The 26640-nt window shown below is 39.3% G+C and overlaps 3 protein-coding genes, 2 long non-coding RNA genes and 1 other non-coding gene across 15 annotated transcripts; 3 read left to right on the forward strand and 3 right to left on the reverse strand.

Moving 5' to 3' along the window:
* Positions 1–4815: 4815 nt before the first annotated feature.
* Positions 4816–6457, forward strand: LOC112274021 (uncharacterized). The gene has a single exon (XM_024503152.3). It carries the CDS (start codon positions 5561–5563, stop codon positions 6056–6058), a length of 498 nt encoding a protein of 165 aa, XP_024358920.1. The 5' UTR covers positions 4816–5560; the 3' UTR covers positions 6059–6457.
* A 436-nt stretch (positions 6458–6893) lies between these two features.
* On the reverse strand, positions 6894–7635 carry LOC149986743 (uncharacterized). The gene is made up of 2 exons (XR_016499803.1): positions 7531–7635; positions 6894–7036 (listed from the first exon to the last, which is right to left on the reverse strand). It is a non-coding gene; the product is annotated as an uncharacterized LOC149986743 (long non-coding RNA).
* Positions 7636–9002: 1367 nt separating this feature from the next.
* TRNAN-GUU (transfer RNA asparagine (anticodon GUU)) lies at positions 9003–9076 on the forward strand. The gene has a single exon. It is a non-coding gene; the product is annotated as a tRNA-Asn (tRNA).
* A 1070-nt stretch (positions 9077–10146) lies between these two features.
* Positions 10147–11675, reverse strand: LOC149986744 (uncharacterized). 2 transcript variants are annotated; one of them, XR_016499611.1, is made up of 2 exons: positions 11539–11675; positions 10147–11075 (listed from the first exon to the last, which is right to left on the reverse strand). It is a non-coding gene; the product is annotated as an uncharacterized LOC149986744 (long non-coding RNA). The 2 variants fall into 2 exon arrangements; XR_016499610.1 differs by lacking the exon at positions 11539–11675 and adding an exon at positions 11372–11424.
* LOC112274114 (uncharacterized) lies at positions 11069–17097 on the forward strand. Of its 6 annotated transcripts, none has more exons than XM_024503288.3 (3): positions 11069–12091; positions 13322–13415; positions 13714–17097. In XM_024503288.3, exon 3 carries the CDS (start codon positions 14114–14116, stop codon positions 16091–16093), a length of 1980 nt encoding a protein of 659 aa, XP_024359056.3. In that variant the 5' UTR covers positions 11069–12091; positions 13322–13415; positions 13714–14113; the 3' UTR covers positions 16094–17097. The 6 variants fall into 6 exon arrangements, with proteins under 6 accessions (XP_024359056.3, XP_024359054.3, XP_090101664.1 ...); XM_024503286.3 differs by having other exon boundaries at positions 13776–17097; XM_090245538.1 differs by lacking the exon at positions 11069–12091 and adding an exon at positions 12286–12420.
* A 696-nt stretch (positions 17098–17793) lies between these two features.
* On the reverse strand, positions 17794–22814 carry LOC112274116 (uncharacterized). Of its 4 annotated transcripts, none has more exons than XM_024503296.3 (9): positions 22571–22814; positions 21160–21633; positions 20781–20930; positions 20261–20488; positions 19803–20013; positions 19424–19560; positions 19163–19243; positions 18775–18841; positions 17794–18538 (listed from the first exon to the last, which is right to left on the reverse strand). In XM_024503296.3, exons 2-9 carry the CDS (start codon positions 21600–21602, stop codon positions 18158–18160), a joined length of 1698 nt encoding a protein of 565 aa, XP_024359064.1. In that variant the 5' UTR covers positions 21603–21633; positions 22571–22814; the 3' UTR covers positions 17794–18157. The 4 variants fall into 4 exon arrangements, with proteins under 4 accessions (XP_024359064.1, XP_024359061.1, XP_024359063.1 ...); XM_024503293.3 differs by having other exon boundaries at positions 18745–18841; XM_024503295.3 differs by having other exon boundaries at positions 18745–18841; positions 22550–22812.
* Between the last annotated feature and the right edge of the window lie 3826 nt (positions 22815–26640).

The following is a 26640-nucleotide window of genomic DNA, read 5'->3' on the forward strand; positions in this document are numbered from 1 at the left end:
AAGAAAGTCCAAACAATCATGGATTGGAAGATTCCAAGGACGGTAAGAGATGTCCAATGTTTCTTGGGATTTGCCAATTACTATCGGATCTTCATCAAAGATTTCTCACGAATTGCAGCTCCACTTACACGCTTGACTAGTAAAGATAAATTTCAATGGAATCAAGAAGCGGAAGCAGCATTTGAAGCCTTGAAGACATCGTTTGTCTCTGCACCAGTCTTATATCGTGTTGACTTTTCCAAGGTATTTTTTATGGAAACAGATGCATCAGATTTTGCCTTGGGTGTAGTTTTATCACAAATGGGAACAGATGACAAACTTCATTCGATAGCTTTTCATTCAAGAAAATTCTCAGTAGCCGAGATCAATTATGAGATCCACGATAAAGAACTTCTTGCGATCATGGATTCCTTTCAAGAATGGCGTCATTATCTAGAAGGCGCTTCTAGTCCAGTCACTGTGTATACAGATCACAAGAACCTCGAGTATTTCATGTCAGCACGCGTGTTGAATCGTCGTCAAGCTCGTTGGAGTATGTCTTTGTCAAGATTCGAGTTCATTATCACTTATCGGCCAGGAAAACAATAAGGTTTGTCCGATGCCCTATCTAGACGTTCTTATTTTGCACCAAAAGAAGGAGATGCAGCTTTTGAGCAACAAAGAACGGTCCTCTTGAAACCGGAGCAATTTCATCTCCGAGCAATGAAATCAACATTGACTGTTGATTCAACTTTTCTCAAGCAAATCCAATCCAGTATGTCCTCAGACCCTCTTGTTCATGATATCGAGAATAATTCTTCCAAGTCTCATGATCCTTCTAAGTTCGAGTTCAAGAATAATCTATTATATTTTGAAGGACGCCTATATGTTCCAGAAGGAGAAGCACGTTTATGTGTTCTTCAAGCACGTCATGACTTTCCAGCAGCAGGGCACTTTGGATATAATAAGACTTTGGAACTCATATCAAGAGATTTTTGGTGGCCACAAATGTGGAAGTCAGTCAAAGACTTTGTACAATCATGTGATATTTGTTCAAGATCAAAAATTCCTTGTCATCGATCTTACGGACTTCTTTAGCCATTACCTATACCAGAACAACCATGGTCTTCTGTTTCTATGGATTTCATCACAGATCTTCCAAGCTCAAGATCTTACGATTCTATATTTGTGATAGTAGATCGTTTCACCAAGATGGCACATTTTGTGCCATGTACAAAATCTATCACAGGTGAAAAAACAGCTAAGCTTTTCATTGATAATATCTATCGCTATCATGGATTACCTATAGATATCATATCGGATAGGGGAACTCAATTTGTGTCAAGATTTTAGAGGACCCTTTTCAAGATTTTAAAAGTGAACATAAAGCTATCTTCGGCTTTCCATCCTCAAACTGATGGACAAACAGAGCGCGTAAACCAAGTCTTGGAGCAATATTTAAGGTGTACTATCAACTACCAACAAGATGATTGGACAACCCTTCTCCCATTGGCAGAGTTTGCTTATAATAATACGGTACATTCTTCCACGCAACAAACACCTTTCTTTGCCAATTATGGCTATCATCCACGACTTGATACTTTTGATTTTTCAAAAGTTGATAATCCTGCAGCAGAAGATATGGCAAATCGGTTGTCAGAGTTACATGCAATAATGAAGACGCAATTGAAGAAAGCTCAAGAACGACAAAAGATAAACGCAGATCTATATCGTAAGGAGCAACCACAACTCAATGTGGGTGATAAGGTATGGCTACTTCGTCGCAATATCAAGACTACTCGATCTTGTGACAAGTTGGACTATCGTAGGCTTGGCCCCTTTTCTGTTTCTGAACAGATCAACCCAGTTGCATATCGGTTACATCTACCGGAGTCAATGAAGATCCATCTTGTATTCCACGTGTCTCTTCTTGAACCATATAAGACAGTGGATATACAAGGAAGAAGACAAATGCCACCGCCTCCTATAGAAGTAGATAATAATGAAGAATTTGAGGTGGAAGAGATATTAGACTCAAGGCAGCGCCGAAATAAGCTGAAATATCTTGTTCATTGGCGCGGATATGATATTAGTGAACGCACATGGGAGCCATCCAGGAATCTAGCGAATGCATCAGCTAAAGTCAAAGTTTTTCATCAACGACATCCATCGAAACCAAGATGAAAATCTCTCTTATAAAAGAGACAAGATTGAGGCAAGATAACATTCAATTTCTTATCCTTGTTTGTAACTTCTTTGCATTTGTGACGCTAATTAGATGGAGAGCCAACAACCAACGGATTCAACTCAAGAACCTTCGTTTACTGACCTGCCGGACAAGACATTACGATTGTCACAACCTTCAAGACGACTCAATCGAGATGAAGATCTTCAAGAACGACATGTTCTTCCTCGAATAGATGGTGAGATACAACGCATTTGGTATCACGATTTGGGAAGGGACTCTCGATGTTTGGTGATTTTGCTAGAGGTAGGAACAACTCGTGATGGTGTTCCGAGTATTCTATTCGAAGAAAGTTACGAAGGCCTCAACAATGATCAAATAACTGGGTGGTCTTCCCGCCCTAGTATGGGACACTACCGATGGTTGAGAGGCCCTATCAATCATCTTCGAAGAGAACAGAGATCAGAGTATGTGGCGAATATAATTCGTCGCATCATAGATTTCCTCAACATATGATGACCGCTCCTTGTGGAACTCGTCTCTAGAAGGGGGGGTAATGTCACGGCCATAATCATGTAAGCTAATAATTACATATAGAAATAGGTAGAAGTAAGTAAAAGTAGATAAAAGTAAGTTAATTCTATAATATTTAATATAGAAGCTTCCTAGAAACTTCCTAGACGTTGCTTTGACTTCATAGGTGTCTTTAATTGACTTTTTGGATTAGAAACGTGGTCAACAAGTTGGCCATGTGCCACACATGTTGTTAGCTTGAAGATCAAGCTAACTATGTGGCCCACACGTAGAAAAACTTGCCTTGTAAGTCAAGGCATGTGTCCTACAAAGTCAACACATATTTGAGGTCCTATAGAACGTCGCCACGTAGCCCCTAGTTAGATAGTATATATAGAGACAAGAGTGAAGGCTTCTTCACTCTTGTGAACTCATTTCTTGCTTCTAGTCCAGGTTCAAGAGTCTTTAGTTTCTTGTCTTGTGGCAATAGCCATTCCAGTTTCCTTTTAATATACCTACTTGTTTATATTTTGACTTATTATATCGAGATAGCCTTTTTGTGTATATTTTCCCTCATCGAGTCTTTGTCCTTGACATTATAAGTACTTCTTTTCATAAGTTGTTGGTTGTTTCTTCAATCTATTAAAAAACACATGTAATTTATACACATTTTCTTTCATATACATCTTTATTATTAATATCAAATAAACTCATTCAATATTCAAAAATCACTTGATATATTAGCTAATATTATTCAACTTGATGGTCTTAGCTTCATCAAATATGTACTTCTTATTTATGTATCAACATAAGTTTCATTGTATAGATCTAAATGTCACAAGTTGTTGTGTTCTTTTTCATAACAAGATTTAAAATTTAGGATTATTTTAAATAATATATACTTAATTTTATTAAATTTATGTGTCATTTTGAGTAAAATTATTTTTTATGTAGAAGGTGCTATCTAACCATATTCCTTCTAAAAACTACATGAAATAACCTATAAAATAAATATTTATTTAAGGTATAAATCTAATTCTTTAATATTTTAGTTACATTATGCTTATATAATGCCTTATTGTAAATATAATATTCAAGTACAACAATTGTTAATCTATACTATTTTTAAATAAGATTGAAACTACTTACACATATATTTTGGATTTAATAAAAATTTGAAGAATTTTTATATTTTTTTAAATTTTTATATTTGAATTCATACTTTTATAGGTCTTTTTAAGAATAGGTTTTTTTTAGTTAATACCTATTTAATATGTTTTATTAATCATATCCTTTTTAATATACATAATAATATACATAAAAATATTAAAGTTTAAAATGTAAAAATATTTTTTGATTTATATGTATATTGACCAAATAGAGAATATTGTTTTTATTAAAAATTACATTGTATGTTTGATACAAGTGTATGTTTTATATTTAAGCATTGTAACAAGTTATTTTTTATGTTGTGATTTTTTTCAAAGTAATATAAAAAATTTAAGAAAGATGAAGCATGCAATTTATAACATGTAGGAGAATTGTTTTAGATTTCATCTTTTTCAAAGAGTTTTTTTAGATTTTATGTTTAATTTATACATAGTTGTAAATAGAAAATAGTATATAATTTTATTATTTTTATATAAATACACTATAGTACAAATTATAATGTAGCTTAATTTAAATTTTAAAATTATATATATATATATACATAAATATATTTAAAATACTGAGAGTAATATATATTTAGCAAATCAATGAAATAATGCTAGCAATAAGTAAAATCCTAGAGCCAATTTAAACTCAATTCTTGCTCTAATATTACATATCACTTTTGACAAAGTCAAGATAGATATGTTAACTTGACTTTTGTAAATTATGAAACTATTAGCATTTTTTTAATACTAAATTATGTATATTTTTTTTTGTCAATTTTTGACTTAGAGCATCGCCACCCGATGGCAACAATAGGGGTAGCCAATGGGTGGATGGTGTGGCAGCATGGCGCACAGGCTAGGGCGGCCCCAACATAGTCTCCACCCACAAGGTGGGGTGGCCGGCATAAGCCAGGCCCAGTGCCACATGACCGCCCCACATTGGCTTCCCTAGGACCCCAATCTCAAATCCCCCCCTCCCTCTTAGCAACAACAAATTCAGGTTTTACAGCTTTTTCGTGCCAAGCAACATGGGTTTCCGCTAGTATATATACATATTCAAATATGCAAGCGTAACAGTCTTTTCCAGTCTGTCACCGAATCCAAAATACCCGACATTGATGTTTTTTGTTACTTTTGACATTTTTTTAGCATCCAAAGTGAGATCCAATTCCTTTGGGACTATTTACTCTCTCAAGTACACCAGGCAGAGTTGAGGAAGCACACGTCCACTCTCCATCTCTGTGTTCATCTTTTCGGAAACATCACCGACAGTAAACAAATTCGACCGCGCTTGCCGACTAAACACAATTCTCCGACTAGAGAAAGCGAAGTCGGACGAATTTGAGTCAACGGAACTACAACGGGGTCGAATCCGAACGCCAAAAACAAGCTCAACAAATGCTCTCTCATGCTTCATCGAAATGAGTGCATGATCGTGGGGGTGAAGCAACGAAGTTGCGATGACCGGTTTTAATCGGTATTCCTCTTCTTGCAGGTTGCGAATTCACAGGGCGCGAAGCATCTCCGGAGATCCTGAGCTATTCCTTATCAATTGATCCTTAAACAGGCGGTATTTATTTATTTATTTATTTATTTTCTGCACTGCACCCCCACTCCGATGCTTCAGTCCCACCTGAACGTAAAAGAGTTAGTTGCTACAATCAGATTGCTGGGATCGTTGGAAGTCTAGGTTTGTCGCGGTGACGTGAATCCGTTTCTGATTGCCATGGCGGTGATGTTCGCATATGTTGCGATGCTTTTCGCTTCTGTACTCGTTGCAGGAGTTGGAGTTGGGGGACAATCACTGTACTGTAGGGAAGCGACCTACTCCTCGTTGGCGCCGTGCTCGAAGTACATGGCGGTGAATTCCAATTCCTCGACCCCTACTCCGACGTGTTGCTCTAGTATTTTGGCCTTGAATACCAAACAGCCCGACTGTCTTTGCCAGATTATGACACAGCTTCTGAACTCGACGTTAACAGGGGTGAATTCGACTAAAGCGCACCAGATTCCCGTCATGTGCTGCATCGCTGTTGACACGGTGAAGTGCCCGGCATTTGCACCACCTCCGGGCTCGTCGATTGCTCCACCGGCTTCATGTGTAGCGCTGGCTCCCTCCGGCCCTTACATGGATGGCGCTCCCGGCGTGCAAGCAAATCCGCCGGAGGTGTCCGCTGCCTCGCCGATCAGAGGCTGGTGGCTGATGAAGTGGATAGTGGATTGACTGCGGCTTTTCCTGCAGCATATTGGCTAAATGGGGAATACACCTTCGCTGATTATTTCATTGCTTATTTTTTTGTGTTTTATTTTCTATTTTCTATTTTTCAAGTTGATTTGCGGTATTATATGATTTGGTGCATTGATTGCGATAGGAGTTGAAGTGATCCGGGACAAAACCCTACATGTGACGTCCATTTAGAAAGTGGATCACAAGATTGTATATATTTAAACGACAGAGGAACTACCCAAGAGTATTCGTGAAGGTTAAGATTGGGTGAAACTGTTGAAGGGGAACCCTAAATGTTGCTTGAAGTTGGAAGCCTAGATATTACTCTACACACGGATCACCGGAGATGTAGTTTTTGAGAAACTTGAATTTGCAATGAAGATAGTGATTCATGAACTTTGTGGAGCAACCTCGTTCAAAACGACCTCCAAAAATGTGATTCGCGTGCAATCAATCTCTTTGCTTCTCCACTATGGAAGGCCGCAAATGCCACATATACGAATTCTGTATCTACAAGCTTGTAATGCATTTGATCCGCCGTGTTTTTGTGTTGAAGACCCAGGTTTAACGCCTTGCTCAATTTTGAATTACTGGTAAAGGGGAATAGAGAGTTGTCGGAATGTATGACCAGCAAAATGAATTCCGCTTCCCCATATGTAGAGAGCATCAACGTGCCTTTTTAAAGCTTACCTCTTTAGATTTACAACTTTTGATCAACTCAGCTAAGTTGCCAGAAAGATTATGTTGGAGGTATACTTGGCTTGTAGAAATAACGAAAAAAATCTTGACCTCATGCGACAGCACATGCAGTCCACTTGTCAGACATGGTTCATTTCAGTCTCGCTTAATAGTAGTGATAGGAGTGCCGTTTGCAATCCCAAGCTCATTCCATCGTGCTATGACGTTAAAAGGTTCGCTCCTTCGATTCCACTCTAACAATGCGACACGGCCCGAGGACAACCTTCCTGACCTCACCTGCGAACCAATACCAGTGTTTAGTTCCGATTACTGAATGAAGGCGTGACGCGGGACTCGATCAAAGCTTTTAATCTGCCTTCTTCACGGCAGGAACGATCACTGTTAGGATATCCAGTTCAACCTCGTAAACAGTACGTAGGAGCAAATTTTCGACCGACTGGAAGACTCTTTCAAGTGCACCAGACAACACGGGACAATATTTTGTGTCTCATTCGAAACGGTAGCAGTTCGAAACAGTTTCAGAGCAGACAGCACCTAACTTGTAAACCACAACGTCAACATAGCGAGGAACTCTAGGTATGACGAGAATCACACATGATTCGCCCAGATCAACCCCAACGTTGTGTACCAGCAAGGATGAAAAATACACCACACAGAGCAAAGTTCAAAAAAACCACAAACACGGTCGAGGTACACTCTACTCAGAGATCGAAAGGCAAAAGAGCGAGGGGATGGCACGCCGTCAAATGCCAGCGTCGACGGCAACAAACCTGCTGTGCATTGGGATCAGAACATCATCATCAAGTGGTTTGCGAGCCCGTGCTGTGGTTGCATCACTTGCTGAGATTTGATGTAACGACGTCGTAAAGAGTTTCAGAAGCTCATGAGTTTGAAAAACCTCATGATGTGGGGGAAGCGAGAAACGAACCTTAACCTAAACACATGGAAATGTGAGCACGAGAGTTGCACGCCAACTACAATGTCCTTCATTTGTTTATGAAAAAAATATATATATATATATATATATGTATTATAACGTGAATATTTTGAGGACATGAGCATATTCAAAACATAATAAAGTATTTCTACACAAGAGGCCAGAAATGAAATATTTAATATATTTGTGCATATTTGTCTTATTGAATATGAGTATGTGTGTGTGTAGTCTATTTGTGCATAGTATAAATGCACACATAAAATTTAAGAACTGCTTAATATGGAAATTTGAGAGCAAAAAGATGAAAAAAATGGATTGAATAAAAAACCCCCCCATCTACTTTCTATATGTACTAACACAAAGAAGTTCCGTTGACTCAAATTTGGTCTTACTAGACAATTTATCACAAAGAAGCTGTAATTTGTTTTTGAAAGATAAAAAAACATGGAACATACATAAAACCAGAGTCCCAAGAAGAAGCCACTCGGCGCATGTGGTGAGGTGGATACAAGATCCATCATCTTCGGTGGTGGTATCAAGCAAACGTAAAAGGACGCTTCGTTCAAATCTTTAGTTCCCGGGATGCCTCTGTCATCAAGCTCACACCGGAGATGCAGACAACGCAGAACAGGGCAGAGATCCGATGGAGAGGATGCAGTGAACCGGGGCCCACGAGTTCTTCACTTCACCTGAGGTCCGTCACAACATCGGGGAACATTGTGGTTACCTGGCTGTTCACGGCGGCATTTCGTGTGTGTGTAGGGGCAACGACAGCGATGGCGGCTCTCTCTCGCCCTCTCGCTCTCTCTGCAAGCTGCCATTGCTGGGTGTGAAAAGCATTTACCAAGATTAGAGCTGCTGTGCTACGTGCTCACCTTGGGAGAAAGTGGGTTTGCGTGGCGATATCGTGAAGCAGAGCGTGAGATACGTCACGCATTTGTGAGGGGAAAACGAGAGTAGTGATCTGAAAGAGGTGGGAGTTGACAGCGTGTGCGGCAATGGGCTCGAACAGCAACTTGCCCAGAATAAGAGCGGAGGACAATGTAAAAATAGAATAGAATAGAAGAGCAGAGGACGCTGGGATTCTCGAGGCTGAGGTCGAAGGTAACAGGGAAGACCACGAGAGGGGGGCTGCGCGGGAGGGCGTGCAGAGAGAGTGAGTGAGTTGTGCTTGGAGCGGGTCCGCTTCGTTGCACGCCTCGTTCGGATACACAAGTGGTCTAGATTTTGATCGATGTATATGCCGATTATTGTCCCTTGTAATATCTGATATAAATATATATATCAACCCATCCTTCACCATCGGCTGGAATAGCTCAGTTGGTTAGAGCGTGTGGCTGTTAACCACAAGGTCGGAGGTTCGACCCCTCCTTCTAGCGCCATTGCTTAGTTCTAGAGAATGATCTGTATGTACCGATATATCTGTTTTCCTTGAACGTCATATGATTAATGTTTTGCAAGCCCTATTGAAAATCAACAAAATTATTCATACTTTGTTTGTTTTTGCAATAAACCTTGAACATTTTTGAAATGATAAAGAAGTTATAGTGTATGCTACACCAGTTTACTCTAATTATTTTTATTTTTTAGAAAACATCAGAATGTTAAATCAATAAAAACCATTTGCAAGTTCAATTGCAAATTTTGATGTCTATCATTTGTGGATTTTATTTTGTGAAGGATGGAGTGAATATCATCTTTAAATTGGAGTGAATATCATCTTTAAATTGGAGTGAATGTCACTTAGCTTGTTTTTGCATAATGTAACATTGCTTTGTAACATTTTATTTACAGCAATAATTTATTTTGCCTATTGAATTTTAAAAATTAAAGCTCGATTGATTTATTTATATTTACAATCTTTTTATATAGCTTACATAATATAGCTAATTGTAATAATGTGATTTGTATTTTAAATGATTTTTTTATATATACTTATAAAGTATTGTTTCACTAAAATACTATGAAATAATAAAAGTTGAGAAATTTTGGAATAAGATAATGTTTTGTAGCATTTGTTTGATTTGCAAAAAACATTAAAATAATTCAGCCCTCTAAAGTAACCATTCTCAACTTAGCATGAAGAACCAATAATTAAAAATGTCATAATTTAAAACATTGTTACTTTTACTAATCGATTTGAAACATGGTTATTCTAGGTAAAGTATGCAAGGGAACTATTTTGTGTTTAAAAAATAAAATAAATCAGAATAAATAACTGCTTAAGGAAAACTCTTATATTTCAAATTTATTCTCTTACTGTCGAAGAGAGTCGTTCAAAGTATAATGACTAAATTGACTAATAAGACCAAAATCAGCCAGTTTTTATTAAAGAACTAAACAACCATTAAAATGAATGTACAATTCATGTATGGAACATTTGATTGTTTATATATATATATATATATATATATATACACACATCACAATCAAATTTCATCAAATCCTCTTCAGATACAAAAAAATTAATCAATTTTTAAAAATTACACAAACTGCTTAAGAATGATTTCTAATTAGAGCCGATTTGTTTCAACAAAAGCATCATCACATCGTCATGTCTGCTTTGCAAAAGCCCTTTTTTCTATTATGAACTCTATGTATTGCATCACAAACCCTAAATCCCTGAACACTATGCTACATCATGAGCATTGTGTGTTGCCTAAACCCTAAACCCCAACCGGGTGCAATACTTTATGTTTAGAAGGCAATGTTGTTGCAGCAGCAGCAGCAGGTATCTTACAAAACTTCGTATCCTGTCGAAGACAAGTTCCATAGACTGCTTGGTACCTCGGCGTGTGTGTGGATCAAGACCCCGTGACAGAATTGCCCGCTGACAAATCATCAATGACCTGCAAATTTGATGAGCGATGCTGCATTGGTGACTTCCTCTCTTGACTTGTATCTCTGCGTAAACTGTGTTTTGATCTGCAATAAGTAGTGGCTGGGTAAGAATCGCCCAGGGTGCGAAAGCATGGCTTCTCAAGAATATGAGGCGATAGGAACATAGTAGAAAATAAAAATAAGACAATGGAATTGCAAGTCTCATCCTCTCGTTCTGTAGTGACTTGACCTAAATTTTGAACAAAACCCGAAACGAGCTCAATCGAACACGGTTGAGATGTGTTTTCCGAGCAACATTCGCGGATAAAACACCGAAACAGTAAATGGAAGTGGACGAGATCGACATGTGGCAAAATCCTGCAAATTCAATCACGCCGATGGGCCCATGAAGGAGACAAGGATTTTTGGCTACGGAAGGAGTGGCTTGATTACGGCACTCAGAGGAGAGGACGGCAGCGGCCCGAGTATAACCATAGCAAAGCAGCTCCATGATCAGCTTGAAGTCCACGGGAATGATGATCGCGCGGATTCACACTCCTGCGAAAAATGAGAACACTGTGAATCTTCAAGTAGGGGCCAATCTGTGCTGCAGAGATCTTTAACAGAAAGGAGTGCCCGATCCAAAGCACTCTGTGTACTCGGATTCCGAGGAAGGACGAAAAGTAACCCCAGGAACGTGGCATGGTCTTGGCCACATGATGCAACAAGTACCAATGCCCTCATTTCGTCACTGTGTTTAAAATTTTGCGAAAGCTCGAAAATTAGGGTGAGCGACACTAGTTACAAAACAAGTCTACACTGCTGATTCTGAGAACGAAGCTCACCATTACTACCTGAAGGCTCTATAATACAGATGACCTTTTGTAGGACGTTACACGTTAATAGCTAGCTATTTGTAAATGTGCTTGTTAGGGTGAAGCTAGGTCGACTACTTGAAATGCAACTACTATCAATTTACAGAGCCATGCAACGAAGGATGCCCAGCTCAATGGAGGTCGACCTAGACACTGACAGGTGGTGGTGATTGTGAATGATCGAGGTCGCCGAGATCACTTGCAGAAAGAAGAGTGGTAGTAGTTTGGAGCTCGTCGTAGCAATCTTTAAACTTGGGCTGTAGCCATGCAGGGAGTCGCAACAGTAGTACAGAAGTATTAGTTTGTATCCATAGTGATTCTCCGATGACGAAATTGTTCTTGGTTCTGCAGTGATCGGTTTGCCTAGATGGGTACTTGTCGATGCATCTTGGATACAGCGGCATGAACCCTGATTCTTCCCTTTCGTAGTGCACTCTAGCTGTTGGTCATTTCCACGCGCAGATAGTGGTCGACAGAAACGACATCATTTGCAATTACAGAGGTAGCAAATGGCTTCATTGTTTCGCTTGATGCGAAGTCCCAGGAGGGAATGCCAGCAGAAATTGGACAAGATTCAGCAAACTTCCCAGTGTTTTGATGGAGGAGGTAGTCTGCGTCGCCCTTCCACGCAAGCACGAGTACCCAGAAGGAAATTGCGCATGACTACGCAAGGAAGCACACTGCAGACGCTCAGAGATGGTAAGGAATCAACTGGCGATCTCGTTCAGCTCCCGAACTCTGTTGCATTTTCGGTGACTCCACCGAGATCAAGTGTCAAAGTTTCTAATTATATTGTTCAGATCGGTTGATAAGCTCCGAATCGGCTGAAAGAATACATGTGCGCATTGTCGAATAGAAAAAAACGATTAGAACAACGACTCCGTTCAACTTCGAACCCAATATTTAGAGCCCCACCGAGTTGAGAGGGCCGGATTTTGTGGCGAGTCTAGGGTTTGGTTGGTGTCTTTCTTCTACCCGGTTAGTGGTTGGATTATTGCTGGTGAGCATCTTCAAGAAGCGCATTGATGGTGCGCTTCCTTAACTCGGGTTGGTGGTTGTCCGTTTTCATGCTCAATGCTTTTGATGTTTTTGATAGGTGCCACTTTGCATTGTGTTGTTGGTTTGAGGGCTTTACGTGATTTGCTCCAGCATCCGTTGATTGCGTGTCGTGGATCGTGGATCTCGGCTTTTGCGTTAGGTGTGGTTCATTACGGTTGTAGTCCAGCCGTATCTTTGTTCTTGTGTTGGAGGCTCGAGGGGGCGTGGCCGTGGGGTAGTTCACTTCGTAGATCCTGGTTTTGGTTCGCCGCATTGTGCTCGCAATGTGGTCGAGGGCGAGATTTGAAGGCAATGAGGAAATCCTCACGAAGTTGGAATCATAGACCTGAGAGGGCTCTAGTGATAGTGTGTCAGTACATTTTTTTTTTAAGCCATATGTTGTGTAGATGCACGGAGGAGTCGATTGTATACCACATTCTGGTCATTTGGACTTCGATTTTAAGAGATGTGTCTGACAAATGGAACGTTGAGGATGCTAGATTTTTTGCAACGATGTGCACGTCGTTGCGATAATGTGCGGTACCGTTACCATTTCTGAAGAATTTCCGTTGAGGCGAAGTGAACACGCCCACGATCACTTCGAAAACCTCAATGGGTCATCGTAGACAGCAGTCACCGTGCTACTCTTTGCCGCATTAGTAAAGGATTGAAACTGTTCAATGCCAAACTACCGAGGGCAGTGACTGACTTAGCGATGGAAAGGGACCTATGTTGTGATGACTCTGGATTTTGGGTTCACATCTTTTGATAATTATGTCACGTGTGGTGTCGACACTCCTGACTGGATGGGTTGCTACGTTTAGAGCAGTGCATCTAGCTGGACATTATTGTGGAGTTAATACGATGAGTGTGTATGCGGGTGTGTATCAGTGAGCCTCCAAAGCCCAAGGATCAAGGATCTGCCCGAGCCAAATCGAATGAATCTAAATGGCAGAAAATGCTCACCAGCAATAATCCAAACATGGTAAAAACACACTTCAGTTCCTGCTTCAATTCGTGATGTTACTCTTAAGATTGTTGCGTAGTTAGTGTGTTTCATTACAGTGCGCCTCGAAGCTGTGGCCTTACAGTTGAAGGCAGTGTGATTTTCTCTGGCTAATATACTCGTTATTCTTTTTCCACATACGTTTCACTCTGAATTCGATCACATTCAGCGAGAACAGCTAGGAGAAATTCTTGTGGCATCTTGAATGATCGGGTAAAGTTTAGGGTCTAGGGTTTTGTGGGATCAACTTGAACATTGATTTTCCTAATCCTCACAGGTGATTGGAACGCGCTTTAGCTGATGGAGCATGGATGTATATGGACGTTTTTTGTGTTACAGCTGAAGGTGGGCGATGGATTGCAACAATTTAAGCCCTTGCAAATTGAGGGCACAAGGAATCTGGAGCACCAAGTCACTTCCATTGTTCTGGATCCTAAGACTACCAGATGAGACCAGACCTGGGGTGGGATTCGTGCCGTTTGTATTGTGAACTTGATCCCAGACATGGTCTCAGCTCATGGAAGGATACACCATCTACTGCTCGAATGTGGAGACCTTGTTCAGGAAGCATGCAGAATGGCTTTCTAGCTCTCTCTACACTGTGCATGGTCTCTATTTGTGGCGCATCTTTGCTTTATTAAAGGAATTCTCAAGGTCGAATCGTAAAGGAATAGAGAATGGCAGAGATTGAGAAGCCGAAGAAGAAACTCTTGAGCAGAGGATCCCCTCAAGCTTGGTTCATCAGGTTTCTAAGATCCGTCCGAAGAAATCCTCACCGGAGGTTGAGGGATCATGAACATGCGCACAGTCCTGAGCCTGTAAATACCCGGAACTCGAAGAAGGTGGTGGAGAACATATACAAAAACCAAGAAAACGCATTCAGTCGAATTGAATCTTCACCAAACTTCAACGTTCTCTTAGAGAAGGGCAGGGCCTCCAGTGCCAGTCCAAAGCCTGAAGATTCTCTGCTCAGAGCGTTTTCTAAGTCCAAGAGTTATGTGCATCCGGATGAAGCGGATGAGACGGACGAGGCGTCCTCAAGGAGCGGGACTAGCCACGGTAAGAGCAAGTCCTCGGTATTCTCTTCGCTTGGATATTTGTGTAGCGCTGCAGGAGAGGAATCGTTTTCGAAGAGAAGCTCTCGATCTGAGCAAGTTTCGTCCTCGAGTAGAAGTCGTAGTGAAAGTAGGAGTCCATGGTTCTTTCCTGGATGTGGGAGTTTCTCCTCCCGCAATCGGCGAACTCGGTATGGAAGCATGGATAACTCAAAGAAGGCGGGATTGTTGCAATTAGATGTGAACACGGAAGAGGTGTGTACAGAAGCAACGAAAGCAGAAGAAGTAGCTTCCAGAAGATGCCAGAAAGGTGAGTCTTGGGTGGGAGATGATACCAGAACGTGGAGCATGGATCTCTCGATATATGGAGAGGTTGTGAAATGCCTCGTGAATGATGTGAAGTCGTCACCAACAGCCAACAGAAAATCTGCCACGTTAGGAGAGCTCTTCTCTGAACCTGAAACTGATGAAGCTCCCATGATCCCCCCACGTTCAGAAGACGAGTTTGATGATCCCTATCCGGCTTTTCCGTGGAGTTCATCGATGTCCTCGTTCGGCAGCAGTCGAGAGTTTTGGAGAACTGAAAAAAAGAACCGGAATGCTACAGAGAGCAGTACTGCGTTGGTGCCTTATAGTGGGGAGTTCGGTAGCGTTGACATAGGGAACATCTCAGATAGCCAGAGTCTGCTAAGAGCTAAAGTTTTCGGAGCCGAGATGTACAGAAAGCAGTGTCAGTTGGAGAAGAAGCGGGAAGAAGAAACTAAGAGACTCCTGTTGTCCCTAGACTTAGCTTTGGACCAGTACAATCACGAGAGGATTACTGAAGACGACGATTTCAAGGTTCAGAGTCCCAATTTTGAGCTCTACAATTCCCCTGTTTTTGAAAGTTTTCTAGAGTCTTCAACTAAGGCGTGGGGGACCGACCCTCTTCCACTTCGAATTGAAGGGGGGTTGAAGGATTTAAAAACCCCGGAATCTATTCGGGAGTTGCACTGCATTACTATTCCATCGCCTGATATTATGGGCAATCAGCAGGAGCTTATGCTCGATGAGGAAGGCGTGAGGGACACGACTCTCTGTGGCGACGCTCCTTCTGCTGCTGGCAAGGCGCGCAATAGTACGAAGTGCAGTGTGGACACAAGCACTCAAGCGAAACGATCTCCTTCCACTTCAATCTGTGAGGATAGGATCCACCATCCGCAAGGAGAAGACAATGCAGTGCTCAACTTTGCACGTCTACAGATTGATGAGCTGAGCACTCGGAAGAGACGATTCAGCAAGCCACGAAGAGCCCACAAGCAACGGAGGTTCAAACAAACAGCCTTCGGGGCTGAGAGCTCCGTTTCTCCTCGACCCCCTCGTCCTGTTGGAAATGTTGTCAAGGAGAGTGTGGCAGTGGTTGTGGAAAGCTCCTATGATCCTTACGCTGATTTTCGTGAGTCCATGATTGACATGATCGTTGATCAGAACATCCAACAAACTTCCGATTTGGAAGAGCTCCTGCAGTGCTACCTTGCATTAAACGAGCCAGAGTATCACCCAGTGATTGTTGATGTCTTCTCAGACGTCTGGCATGAACTGTTTGAGGACAACAGCACTTGAACCTGGTTTCAGAAACCAGCTTTTGTTGTCAACTTCACCGGTTCAGTGATCAGATTGTTCCTCGTGCCTTCAGTGCCTGAATTCCAAACTCAGGTGGATTCTCTAGGCTCTTCCAAACTATTTTTGCCCTGAAACCCTGTGTGGGATCGGGTGTAGTGTGCAAGTGCAGATGAGGAATAATTATCCTGTGGGGATAACGGATAAGTTGTGCAAAATAATTGTTACTTCTCACTGGCTTGGAATTAGCCATGAAATTGATAGTGGTATAAAGTTTTAACCATGGAAGCTAGTACGGGATAATGGTGCAGCTTCATAAGCCATAGCAGATCGACAAGAAGTTTTCCCGAGGCCATCCTTTTTTTTTTTCCCACAAAACCATTGTTTTCTTCTTCAGTGCACCTGCTTCAAACCCACATCAATTCGTGCATTGTCACCTGAATTACTCTGCTCTCTACCAAGTGATCCTAATTGTGGAAACCATTACCGCTGCTATCTCAGCATTGATCTTTCCACATTCAATTTATTCTGGTTCATGCGTCATTTAGTGCAGATTTGTGAAACCCGAATGAGAGAGGTACACTTCTAACGAGAAGCAAGGCACATTTGTGTATAACATGTTGCCTCTAGTGTGTACTGCAGCGATTTAGGAAATCACAATACAAGCAGGTTTTCGGGAGGTGTTCGAATTTCAGGAGCCCTGTTTCCAAAGAAAGACATTTGTCACATTTCAGTGAATGGCTTTTAGGATAATTTGGTATTGATGAGCGAAAAAGGCATCAAAGGTTTGGATTCACAGTGCTTACACATGATGGAAGTGAGTCTAAGAAATAGTCAATGAGTTTATCAGATTTCTAATTGGTAGCAACTTTGTCAAAAACCTGTGGTATATTCTAGTTTTGTTTATCTAGCTCTTTATTACAAAAGGTAGTAATACAGGCCGTATTTGTAAGTCCAAAACCCAAAAGAGCAAATAAAACCAACAAACAAGAGAACATGATGCATTAGTAATTTGATTCTTTGATGTATGAAGGATGGTTTATCCATCAAGTTCACGGGTATCTTTTAAACTATTCTTCCTTTACTGATTTACCAACTAGGTATATGCTTGGATAATTTCAGTACTTTCTTCTAAGTTTTTCAAGAATAGTAGTTTGAACGAGATGCAATTAAGAACTTTTTGAGTTGGATAGAGAAAATTTTAATACGGCAAAAACGTATGTTTTTATACACATGTCCATGCTAAGAGTCTTTTAACTACAGCTTACGAAGTATGCTTTATCAGGTTTCCAATACTTTTGGTTAAAACTTTGTACATTCGTATGAGGAATAATCGCTTTTTGCCTTGATATTTATCCTGTGATTACTTCAGAATATAATTTAAATAGTCAACATTGTGTTTATGTATTTTATCAAAGATACATAAACACAATGTTAACTATTTTTTAAGCACTTTCTTATGAGAAATTAACAATTGTGATCGATTAGGACTTACGGTGGCAACAGGTTTTTTTTCACCTAGTAGGCGTGGAGTAGGGAAGTGGATACGTAGAGGACAAGTAGGGCTGGAATTCCGGAGGGTGTGAATAACATATTCGTGATGACTGGTAGCTGAAAGGTCGAAAGGAGTCACAAATACGAGTCATATCAATTGTCAGTCATTTTGATGTTCACATTGAGGACTTCCCTCAGTTCTGAGCTGGTATTGGCAATTACTGCAAAGAAATCCTATATTGATAAGGGTTAAATTAAAATGAAATACAAGGCATGGAGAAGTTTCAGAACCCCGTCTTTAATAGCGAACACAATCCCAATATAATCCCAGTAAGAATAATGGGGTGTGCACAGAATTGCACACCAGAATGTCAAATTTAACTGTTACGACACACCTGAGGAGGCATCGAGAGTACAGTAGTAGTGCATATGAGATGACACCTTGAGATGCACAACTGCCTTGAATGGGACCGTAAAAATCCAAATCCCTGTGTGACATTAACTCCATGCGAATAAATTGTTATCTGTCAGCGTCCTGAAGCCGTTCCGCTCCTTGCATTTAATATCCGAGAATCAGTAACTTCCAGAAGTAACTTCCAGAAGTGCTTTCGCTTTTGGTAATGATATTTCTGCATCAGGTGACGCAGAAGGTGGATTCAAATGACTCGTATACTTAGTAGCTCCATCAGGAAGACCGAATACCCAGTCAAGAACGTTGAGGTACTTCGACCTGAATACATCTCGTTCTTGCGCATAGCAATGCATGATGATGGCGGTAGCTGCACTAAAAAGGAAGACGTCTATTCGTTTGGGAGGAGTCAAGTTGTAACGCTCTAATACTCCCCATTCGGTTACGCAAATTGCAAAACTTTCAATAGCCCTTGCAAAGCAGTAGAGGGCAAGTTCCATTCGTCGTGACTTCTTCTCAATCATCACTGCCAACCCGACTGGAAACTGTTGACACAACATGAAATAATGGTATTATAATCAATTCACCAAGAATAATGCAACAAATTGAACTCAACTATGAGACACCATGGCTAATATTAACCAACTGACAAATCAGAGGAATAAAAAAATCATGTCTGCACATACAACTTCAGATCCTTGACATGCACATCAGCAAGCATGGTAACTCTATGACAGCAAGACAAAAGTACCATGAAGATGCAAAAGCAAAGGATTCGTACAGTTGCTGTAGCTATAAGAGGTGGCTTGCAAATTCCAGTTGATCTAAACAGAAAACACGTCCAGGCCCTGTGAGAAAGTAAAGACACAGCAATAAGTAAGTTAACCGCACGTATTTGCTATCACTCAACATGAAAGTAGAAGCAACCTTCGAGAACCAAAATGTCCTAATCTCGATTCCCAAAATGCTTCCTCCGAGCAAAGATTCACCTACACCGCTTGCCCGAAACAATAACGGCTACTACTTGTATATAGCAAGATTTACATTGAGGAGCGCAGCTAGTATCGATGATATAGCTAGTAGTGTGCTACATCATCTTCGTGTAAAATGACATGCATAGTTCAATTGAGAAGTTCTAGCAACGATTTTGTTAGTAATAAAATACTTACCAAGCAGAAGAAGTGTACACTGAGAGGAAAAGGCTAGATCTGACAATTCCCAGCACCGACTTCCATAAAATGGGTGAGGGTCTGCACCAGCAACAACATAACAAGTATAACATCAAACTCCACGATTAAAATATATTTTTTTCATAAAATTCCTCCTAATTATCCCCTCAAACGTAGACTTATAATCACACCTAGCGAGAAATTACCCAGTCGAAAAGGTGTACACTTTCTCCACTCTGTGATTGAATAAATTTTACATACCTTGCAAATAGGCCTTGCCGGTGCACAAGAAGTGCAGGGACAAGGTAGACAGGTACATAGACTGGCAAAGAACGTAGATATGCTTGAACCAGAAATGAGAAGAAATGCGGCGTACAACCTTGCGTTCCATGAATCATCTGCGAGAACATCACAAAGAATTTATGCCAGATCTCAGGCGTCTCTGTCAACTTTAGATGTGCTGATTTCTACCTTCGACATACGCTAAAAGACAAGTATGAAGGAAGATCCTATGAACATGATAGAAATCGACAGGTTTTGCCTATCAGCGTTTAGCTGCACAAACCTCCACAATTTGCATCATGGACTGCTGTGATACTGGAGCCTAACAAAAAATTTAGCATAGTTCAGAAGTGCTCACTGTGCAAGGAATAGACATCTCCGGGTTCAGTTTAATGTCAAGCCCTGATGACCTGTAGTGCTCCTCGATACCCTTTAATGCAGTGAAAGGCTTTGTGTTGAATGCTAACTGGTTGATGCCCTTGATGATTGAGGCATCTTTACCTCCATGCTTATTGAGAAATGAGACATAAGATTTTGGTAAACTGGATGGCTTCAAAATCCAGGCCGTCCTACAAGATAATAACAAAATAACGACTACAAGAGCGCTTCAGCATACGATAACACATGAATTGTACGGAATAAAAGGTGCAGAAATTCATTATTTGCCCATACTTGAAAAAGAATGTTATATAAATAAATAGTTGATGCCACAAAGACAGTAAAGACCAGAAGTAACAAATTTTAACAGGGACCAGATGTTGCAAAGAAAAATTTTACATGTAATAGTCTTTAAGAAATGGGACAAGCAGAACGTACAGAATCTGACATGATGATAAGCACATGAGAAATGTATCGCCATGCTTCCAAGACAGTGGCTTACAAAGCCAACCTACGCGCTCGCTCTTTAATCCGCAGCGAGCAGCCAATACAGCTGCCCGCAGAAGTATGTAAATGGCCATGCTAGTGTGGCGCACTTTGTGTCCAGTCAATAGCAGAGATGGACCTACAATTGCTCCGGCAACCAAAGATCGCCACCTCGCAGTCCTAATTGATGATCAAAAGTAAGAAAAGCCTGGGTTAAGCAAAACCTCAAAATGAAAAAGCATTGAACGTATTAAGATAATACAGAACCTCACAACAGACCAGCGTTAACATGAAATGAGTTCTGAATCTGCTCGTGAATTAAAATCGTGATCAGCATGATACAATCTCCACCAAATTACAAAGGAAAATCGAAAAACAGTAGAAACAAGAACGTAGTTAATAAATTAAAGACGAACTAATTGGGGAGAAAAAGAAAGGGAAGAAGAAAGAAAGAAAAGTATCCGAGCCAAACCTTCGAGAGCCTCCAAGCGCTGCAATGGTTTCCTCAACGGTGCAGAAACCTCCAGCGAAGGTTCCCAAAAATAAACCATATCGAAGAGTCTCCCTCAGTGCAGCCAAAAGAGCCTGATTATTTGTCTTCCCAATCTTCACAGGCGACTTACTGCATCAAAACAGAAGGTTTATAAGTTCCACAACTTAACCAAGGAACAACCAATAATGTCTCTACCAATAATGTCTCTACCAAATAATTGCTTTTAGTCCTGCACAATTTGAAGAAAAATTTTAGTCCTGTACCTACAATGTATGGATAACTTTAGTATTAAAATGTCACCAGGGATACACGTATATCAAAGGAAGAAGATGACGGTAACATGACACAATGCAACTACCTTACGGACGATTTTCTCCTTAAACGAGTGAGGATACCAAAAAGCGAGAGACCTCCTCGAAGTCCAGCTCCAATTACAAACCCTTTGACAGATGCTGCAACACACCGCTCTATAGCTCTCCAGCTATTTCGTCCATCATCTTGCCCAGAAATAGAACAATCGTCCTTAGGTGGACCTCCTATTGTTTCAAACATACTAATCTTCTCTATACCATTAGTCAGCTTAGCCAGAGCTGCGGCACTTCTTGATTGTATCATTCTTCCATTTACCAAAACAGGGCCGCTTACCAATGAATTTTGCCCAATGTCCTTCGAATGAACCATTTTATTCAGCAGCAAAGGAACTATGACATTTTTTTTATCCCTCTCATGTTGATCTATTCTAATAACCTCTTCAACAACCTCTTCTGTGATTGAGTCCTCCGATCGCACGTTGCCTTCCATAGTTCAGTAACTTAATATTATGCCTCCGTGCCTGGTAAAGAACAACACAACCAGAGGATGAAGAACTTCATAACGGACACAAAAAAAGATTACAGAAATGGGAAGCTGGAATATACAGAGAGTTGGAATGTTGTCCCTCACAAAACCAACCCAAACGCAGCGGATAAAATATTCCAAAATAATCTTAAAATTCAGTGACCACGCTCCTCGATATAGTAAGACCCTTAATGCGCATCTATGTGCAAGTTTACATCAAGTGCCCATCTTCACTAATGCATATTCACAATCCTCGAGTCCAGAGCTTCGGTTAGCCATGATATATTACTATGCTGGTCTAGATTCCGAGAGAAGGAATTCTCCAAACTAATCAAGTGATTTCCTCCATCATAAAGTAGTGAAAAGATTTTAATTTCTTGGAGCGTATCGGGCGATGACATAACAATCCGCGGCCGTTACACGTAGGTTTTGATACAAGTTAAGTTATCTCCTTGACTCGTTAAAATTGGCGGAAAACATCAGAAGCCACTAAACAACTGATTCTCTAATGTATTCTTGAAAGTTCATGCAATATCATCAACCAAAAACGAAAAAAACAAAAAACAAAACAAAACAAAACAAAAAAAAACAAACAAACAAAGGTAGTGTCAGGAAAAACACAATGCGAGGCAGATACTTCACGAGAACACCCTTACGATTTGAGAGCCAGAGTTTGAAACACAAGATCGAATTCCCGTACTAATTCGTGCAATTAACACAATTAACAGCTCACAAACCGCAATCAAAACCCAGCAATGGAGAAAGCCGCAGGAATAGCAAAATAAACCTCGGGTAATAAACCGCAGAGGGCACGCAAACGAAAAAACTAGCTCCACACACTCTCATCTCTGCTAGAAAAATAAAACAAACAAACAAACAAGAAAACAAGAAAAGAAAAGAAAAAAACACACCGCACTAACACCGTCACAAACCTTCGCCGCAGCAACAATAACTCAACGACGCGGATCCCATCGCACTGAAAGCAGCATATCCGTCAATCGCTCGTCAGCAAGCGATGTGCAGGATACGGCGAAGGGAAGGAAATTGGCGAGAGGAGGATCGACGCACGAGAGGCGTATGATACAAACAACAGCCCCGATATCAGGAGGAGGAGAATGGGGAAGAGGAAGAGTAGGAGGAGTCGAGCCCAGCCCAGCCAATGCACCCCCGCCCCGCATGCAACGCAGTTCCCACAGTGCTTGAGGAAAGGGCTGGGCAGAGCAAGGCAGGGCGCCCCTCGCTGGATGGATGAGAGAATATTATAATCCATGTCTCATATCCCATCCCTCCTCTCATACATAGGTACATTTATCTATCCATCCATCCCCCCTGGATGCCGAGCTGTAGCTTCGTTGCCTAGGCATTGGGCCTGGCGGTTGGTGCCCACGTTTCGCCATTCATTGGGGCTCCTGACGGCAATGAGGCTCCAATGCCCGCACCATGGCCATATCTAGTTGAATTCGTATTGGTCGGAGGTGGAGGCGGAGCCCCCGAGGTGTGAGTGAGTGAGTGCCGTGGCTCCTCCACTTGTAGGAAGCTCCCCTCCCCTCTTAGCCCCCCTCTTCACCCTTTGGCAAAGCTTTGCATGGCGGGTTTTTTTAATTTAATTATCTATTTATGTTACTTATAAATATTTTTCACTCATTAGGGCCGGTAGATGTAGGCAAGGGTAGCCAAAATGCAAGAATTTCTTAAACAATGGTTGAGATTTTGTAGTTGGGATTTGAATCACCTATCACTTTAGCACCATAATATAATCTTCAGTGCAATTTTCACATGGCCTAGAATAAAACAGCATTGCCATCTGTTGGTGCTAACATGACTTGCCAAGGGATCAATGCCATGGATTCATGGCACCCTAAAAAAGATGGGCACAAGGCCATCTCAAGCCACATAACAAAGTAGTCAACAAAAGTCATATCTAGCATCACTTGCTTGCTTCTTAATGGCTCTCTTAGGACCAATCCTTCCCCCTCTCTTATCATGGACATATATATTTATTCTAATATTTATCTATATAATTAAATAAAAATAAATAAAAGTAGATTTATTTTATAATATTTTCTAAAGAAGCTTTTTAAATGTTGCTTTGACTTTACATGTATTTGTAGTTGATTGATAAGTTAGCAATTTAGTCAAGTTAACTACATGTTGATAGCTTATAAAATAAGCTAATTATGTGGTGCACATATGGAAAACTTGCCTTATAAATTAAGATATATGTCTTGCAAAGTCAACACATTTTAAAAGTCCTATAAAAGTTCACTACGTAGCTCTTAGTTTAAAATATACACGGAAGCAAGAATGAAGCTTTCTTCATTCTTTTTAACACCTTTCTAGTCTTTAGTCTTATCTTAAGACTTTTTAGTCTTCTTATCTTTGACAATAGGCATTCTAGTTTAGTATTATATCATCTTTGAGTGATTATTTAATCTTTTTGAATAATACAAGATTGTCTTAATCTTTTAGTTCTTCAAGATTAATATCCTTGATAATTTGAGAAGAATATTAATTCGTTTTTCTTATCTTGTTTCAGAAGTGAATGGATTATTCTACTTCAATTGTTATATTTTGAAGGTTGCTTATTATCCATATTATTTTTTTAAATTTTTTTTAATATTAATATTTTTCTTAAAGAGAGCAGATTATCCTTCTTTGTAGAATTTTTAATTTGATATTAGCAGTTGCAGATTACCTTCCTCTAATTTGACTTGTAGATTTATTAAGTTGTTTGAAATGGAAGAAAAAATCATAGATGCTATACTTTGCAGAAGTAAGAATAGATTTACAACTATTGTTGATCTTCATGAATTTATCAACACTCTTAATGTAGAAATTTTATGCATTATGAGCGCCAACTATGGAAATACTAATCCTATGCATATATAAGAAGTTTAAAATCTATATCAAGAAGTTGTGCAATTGAAAGAAGCAAGTAAGTTGACCTCAGAACTAAATCTAGGAAGTTTTGCTGCTATTAGTATAATAGGGACAAGAATTAATATACCTAAGAAGTTTGATGGAACAAGATCAAAATTTTGAAGATTTTTGCAACAAGTCAAGGTGTATCTAAGATTGCATCCCTTCCAATACCTTAATGGATTTATTCAAGTTGGATTCATGCATGGATTTCTATTTGGAAGTGTTTTTTTCTTGGTTTGCACCTTTAATAGAAAAGGATTCATGACTCTTTTAAGATATGAATTCATTCCTAAAAGTGTTAATGGCCACACTTTGAGAAAATAATCCAAAAAAAATACTAGAGACTAAGCTCTTGTCTTTATGACAAGAATCACAATCAACTACCATATATGTTGTTGAATTTCAAAACCTTACTTGCAACATGGACTAGAATGATAAAGCTCTTATCAATCAATTTTGATATGGATTGAAGGATAATATCAAAGATTTATTATTAATAATACTAAAAGCAAAAATCTTTAGAAGAATTTATTACTCAAGCCATTATATGTTACAATTGATTACTTGAAAAACGTCAAGAATGAAGACATGGCTAAAGAAGAAGAAGTCAGGTAATAATGGTAGCTCCTAATTTTTAAGAAATTTATTAATTAAAGCCAGAATCAATGCAAATTGATACGATATATTTTAAAATCTTCATAGAGCAGATAAAAACTTAATGTTGTCAAGGAGGCTTGTGCTTATATTATGGAGAAGCTAAACATACTACTTAATATTATCCAAAGAAACAACATAATTACAAAATAAAGAGCATGGTTGTAGAAGAAGATAATGTATCAAAAAATAAATTTCTCTAACTACAATGAAAATCATGTGGTAAGAATCTTATGTAATTCCTAGTAAAAGTCATATTCTCTCTTCAAATCTCTCACCTTCTTTTCCAATAGAATTTTATTTAGGACCAAAAAATCACAAAGACTTAGCTTTATTAGATTCAGGAGTCTCAACTTGTTGTATAGACAAAAACTTTGTCAAAAAATAAGAAACATTGTTACTCAAGAAAACTAAATCCATATATGTAGATAATTGTTTGTTATCTTTTGGAGATGTTATCTATAAGATTATTATTTTAGATGTAGCAATTAAAGATCATAATAGCATAGTAATATTTAATGTAACAAGATCTCTATTTAATCTAATTATTTTAAGATTATCTTGGTTAAAAAAGTATAATCCTCAAATAAATTGGATTTTTCATAATCTTAACTTTTCTTATAATTTGATCTAAAATTTTTTTAGTCAAGTAAAAATATATAAGCCTAGTACATCTAAATCCTTATCAATAGGTGCAAAATCTTTCATTACTATGCCAAAAGAAGGATGATCTTTTATTATATATGCCACGCCCATTTTTGATGGTGGAAAGACGTCAAGTTGTATTCCTAGCTAATATCAAGATTTTTAGGATGTTTTTTTTTTAAAAAAAAATGTAAATATTTTTTCAAAGCATGAATCTTATGATTGTTCAATTGATTTGCAAGAAAGAGCTCAACCACTATTTGCACCAATCTACAACTTATTATAAAATAAATTGACTCCATTAAAGGACTATATTAAAGAAAATTTGGCTAAAAACTTCATATGCCATTCAAAATTTCTAATAGAAGTTCCTATCTTATTTAAGGAGAAAAAAAATGGATCTCTATGGATGTGCATAGACTACCAAAGACTTATTAAGATCATCATCAAGAATATGTATTTCCTACATTTTATTTCAGGACTTCTTGACTAACTCAATCAAGTAAAGATCTACATAAAAATAGATCTACAAGGAGCATACGATTAGATTTGCATCATAGAAGGAGAAGAATGGAAGATTTCTTTTTAAATTAAATATGGATATTTTAAATATAATGTCATGTCTATTAGACTTATAAATGCACTAACTACTTTTTAATATTTCATGAATGTTGTTTTTTGTGAGTTTCTTAATGATTTTATTGTTTGTTATTTAGACAACATTCTAATCTATTCTAAACACATAGAAGAGCATAAAATTCATGTTCATTGTACATTATAA

This window comes from Physcomitrium patens, chromosome 21, assembly GCF_059467195.1.
Source record: "Physcomitrium patens ecotype Gransden chromosome 21, ASM5946719v1, whole genome shotgun sequence".
Taxonomy (NCBI): Eukaryota; Viridiplantae; Streptophyta; class Bryopsida; order Funariales; family Funariaceae; genus Physcomitrium; species Physcomitrium patens.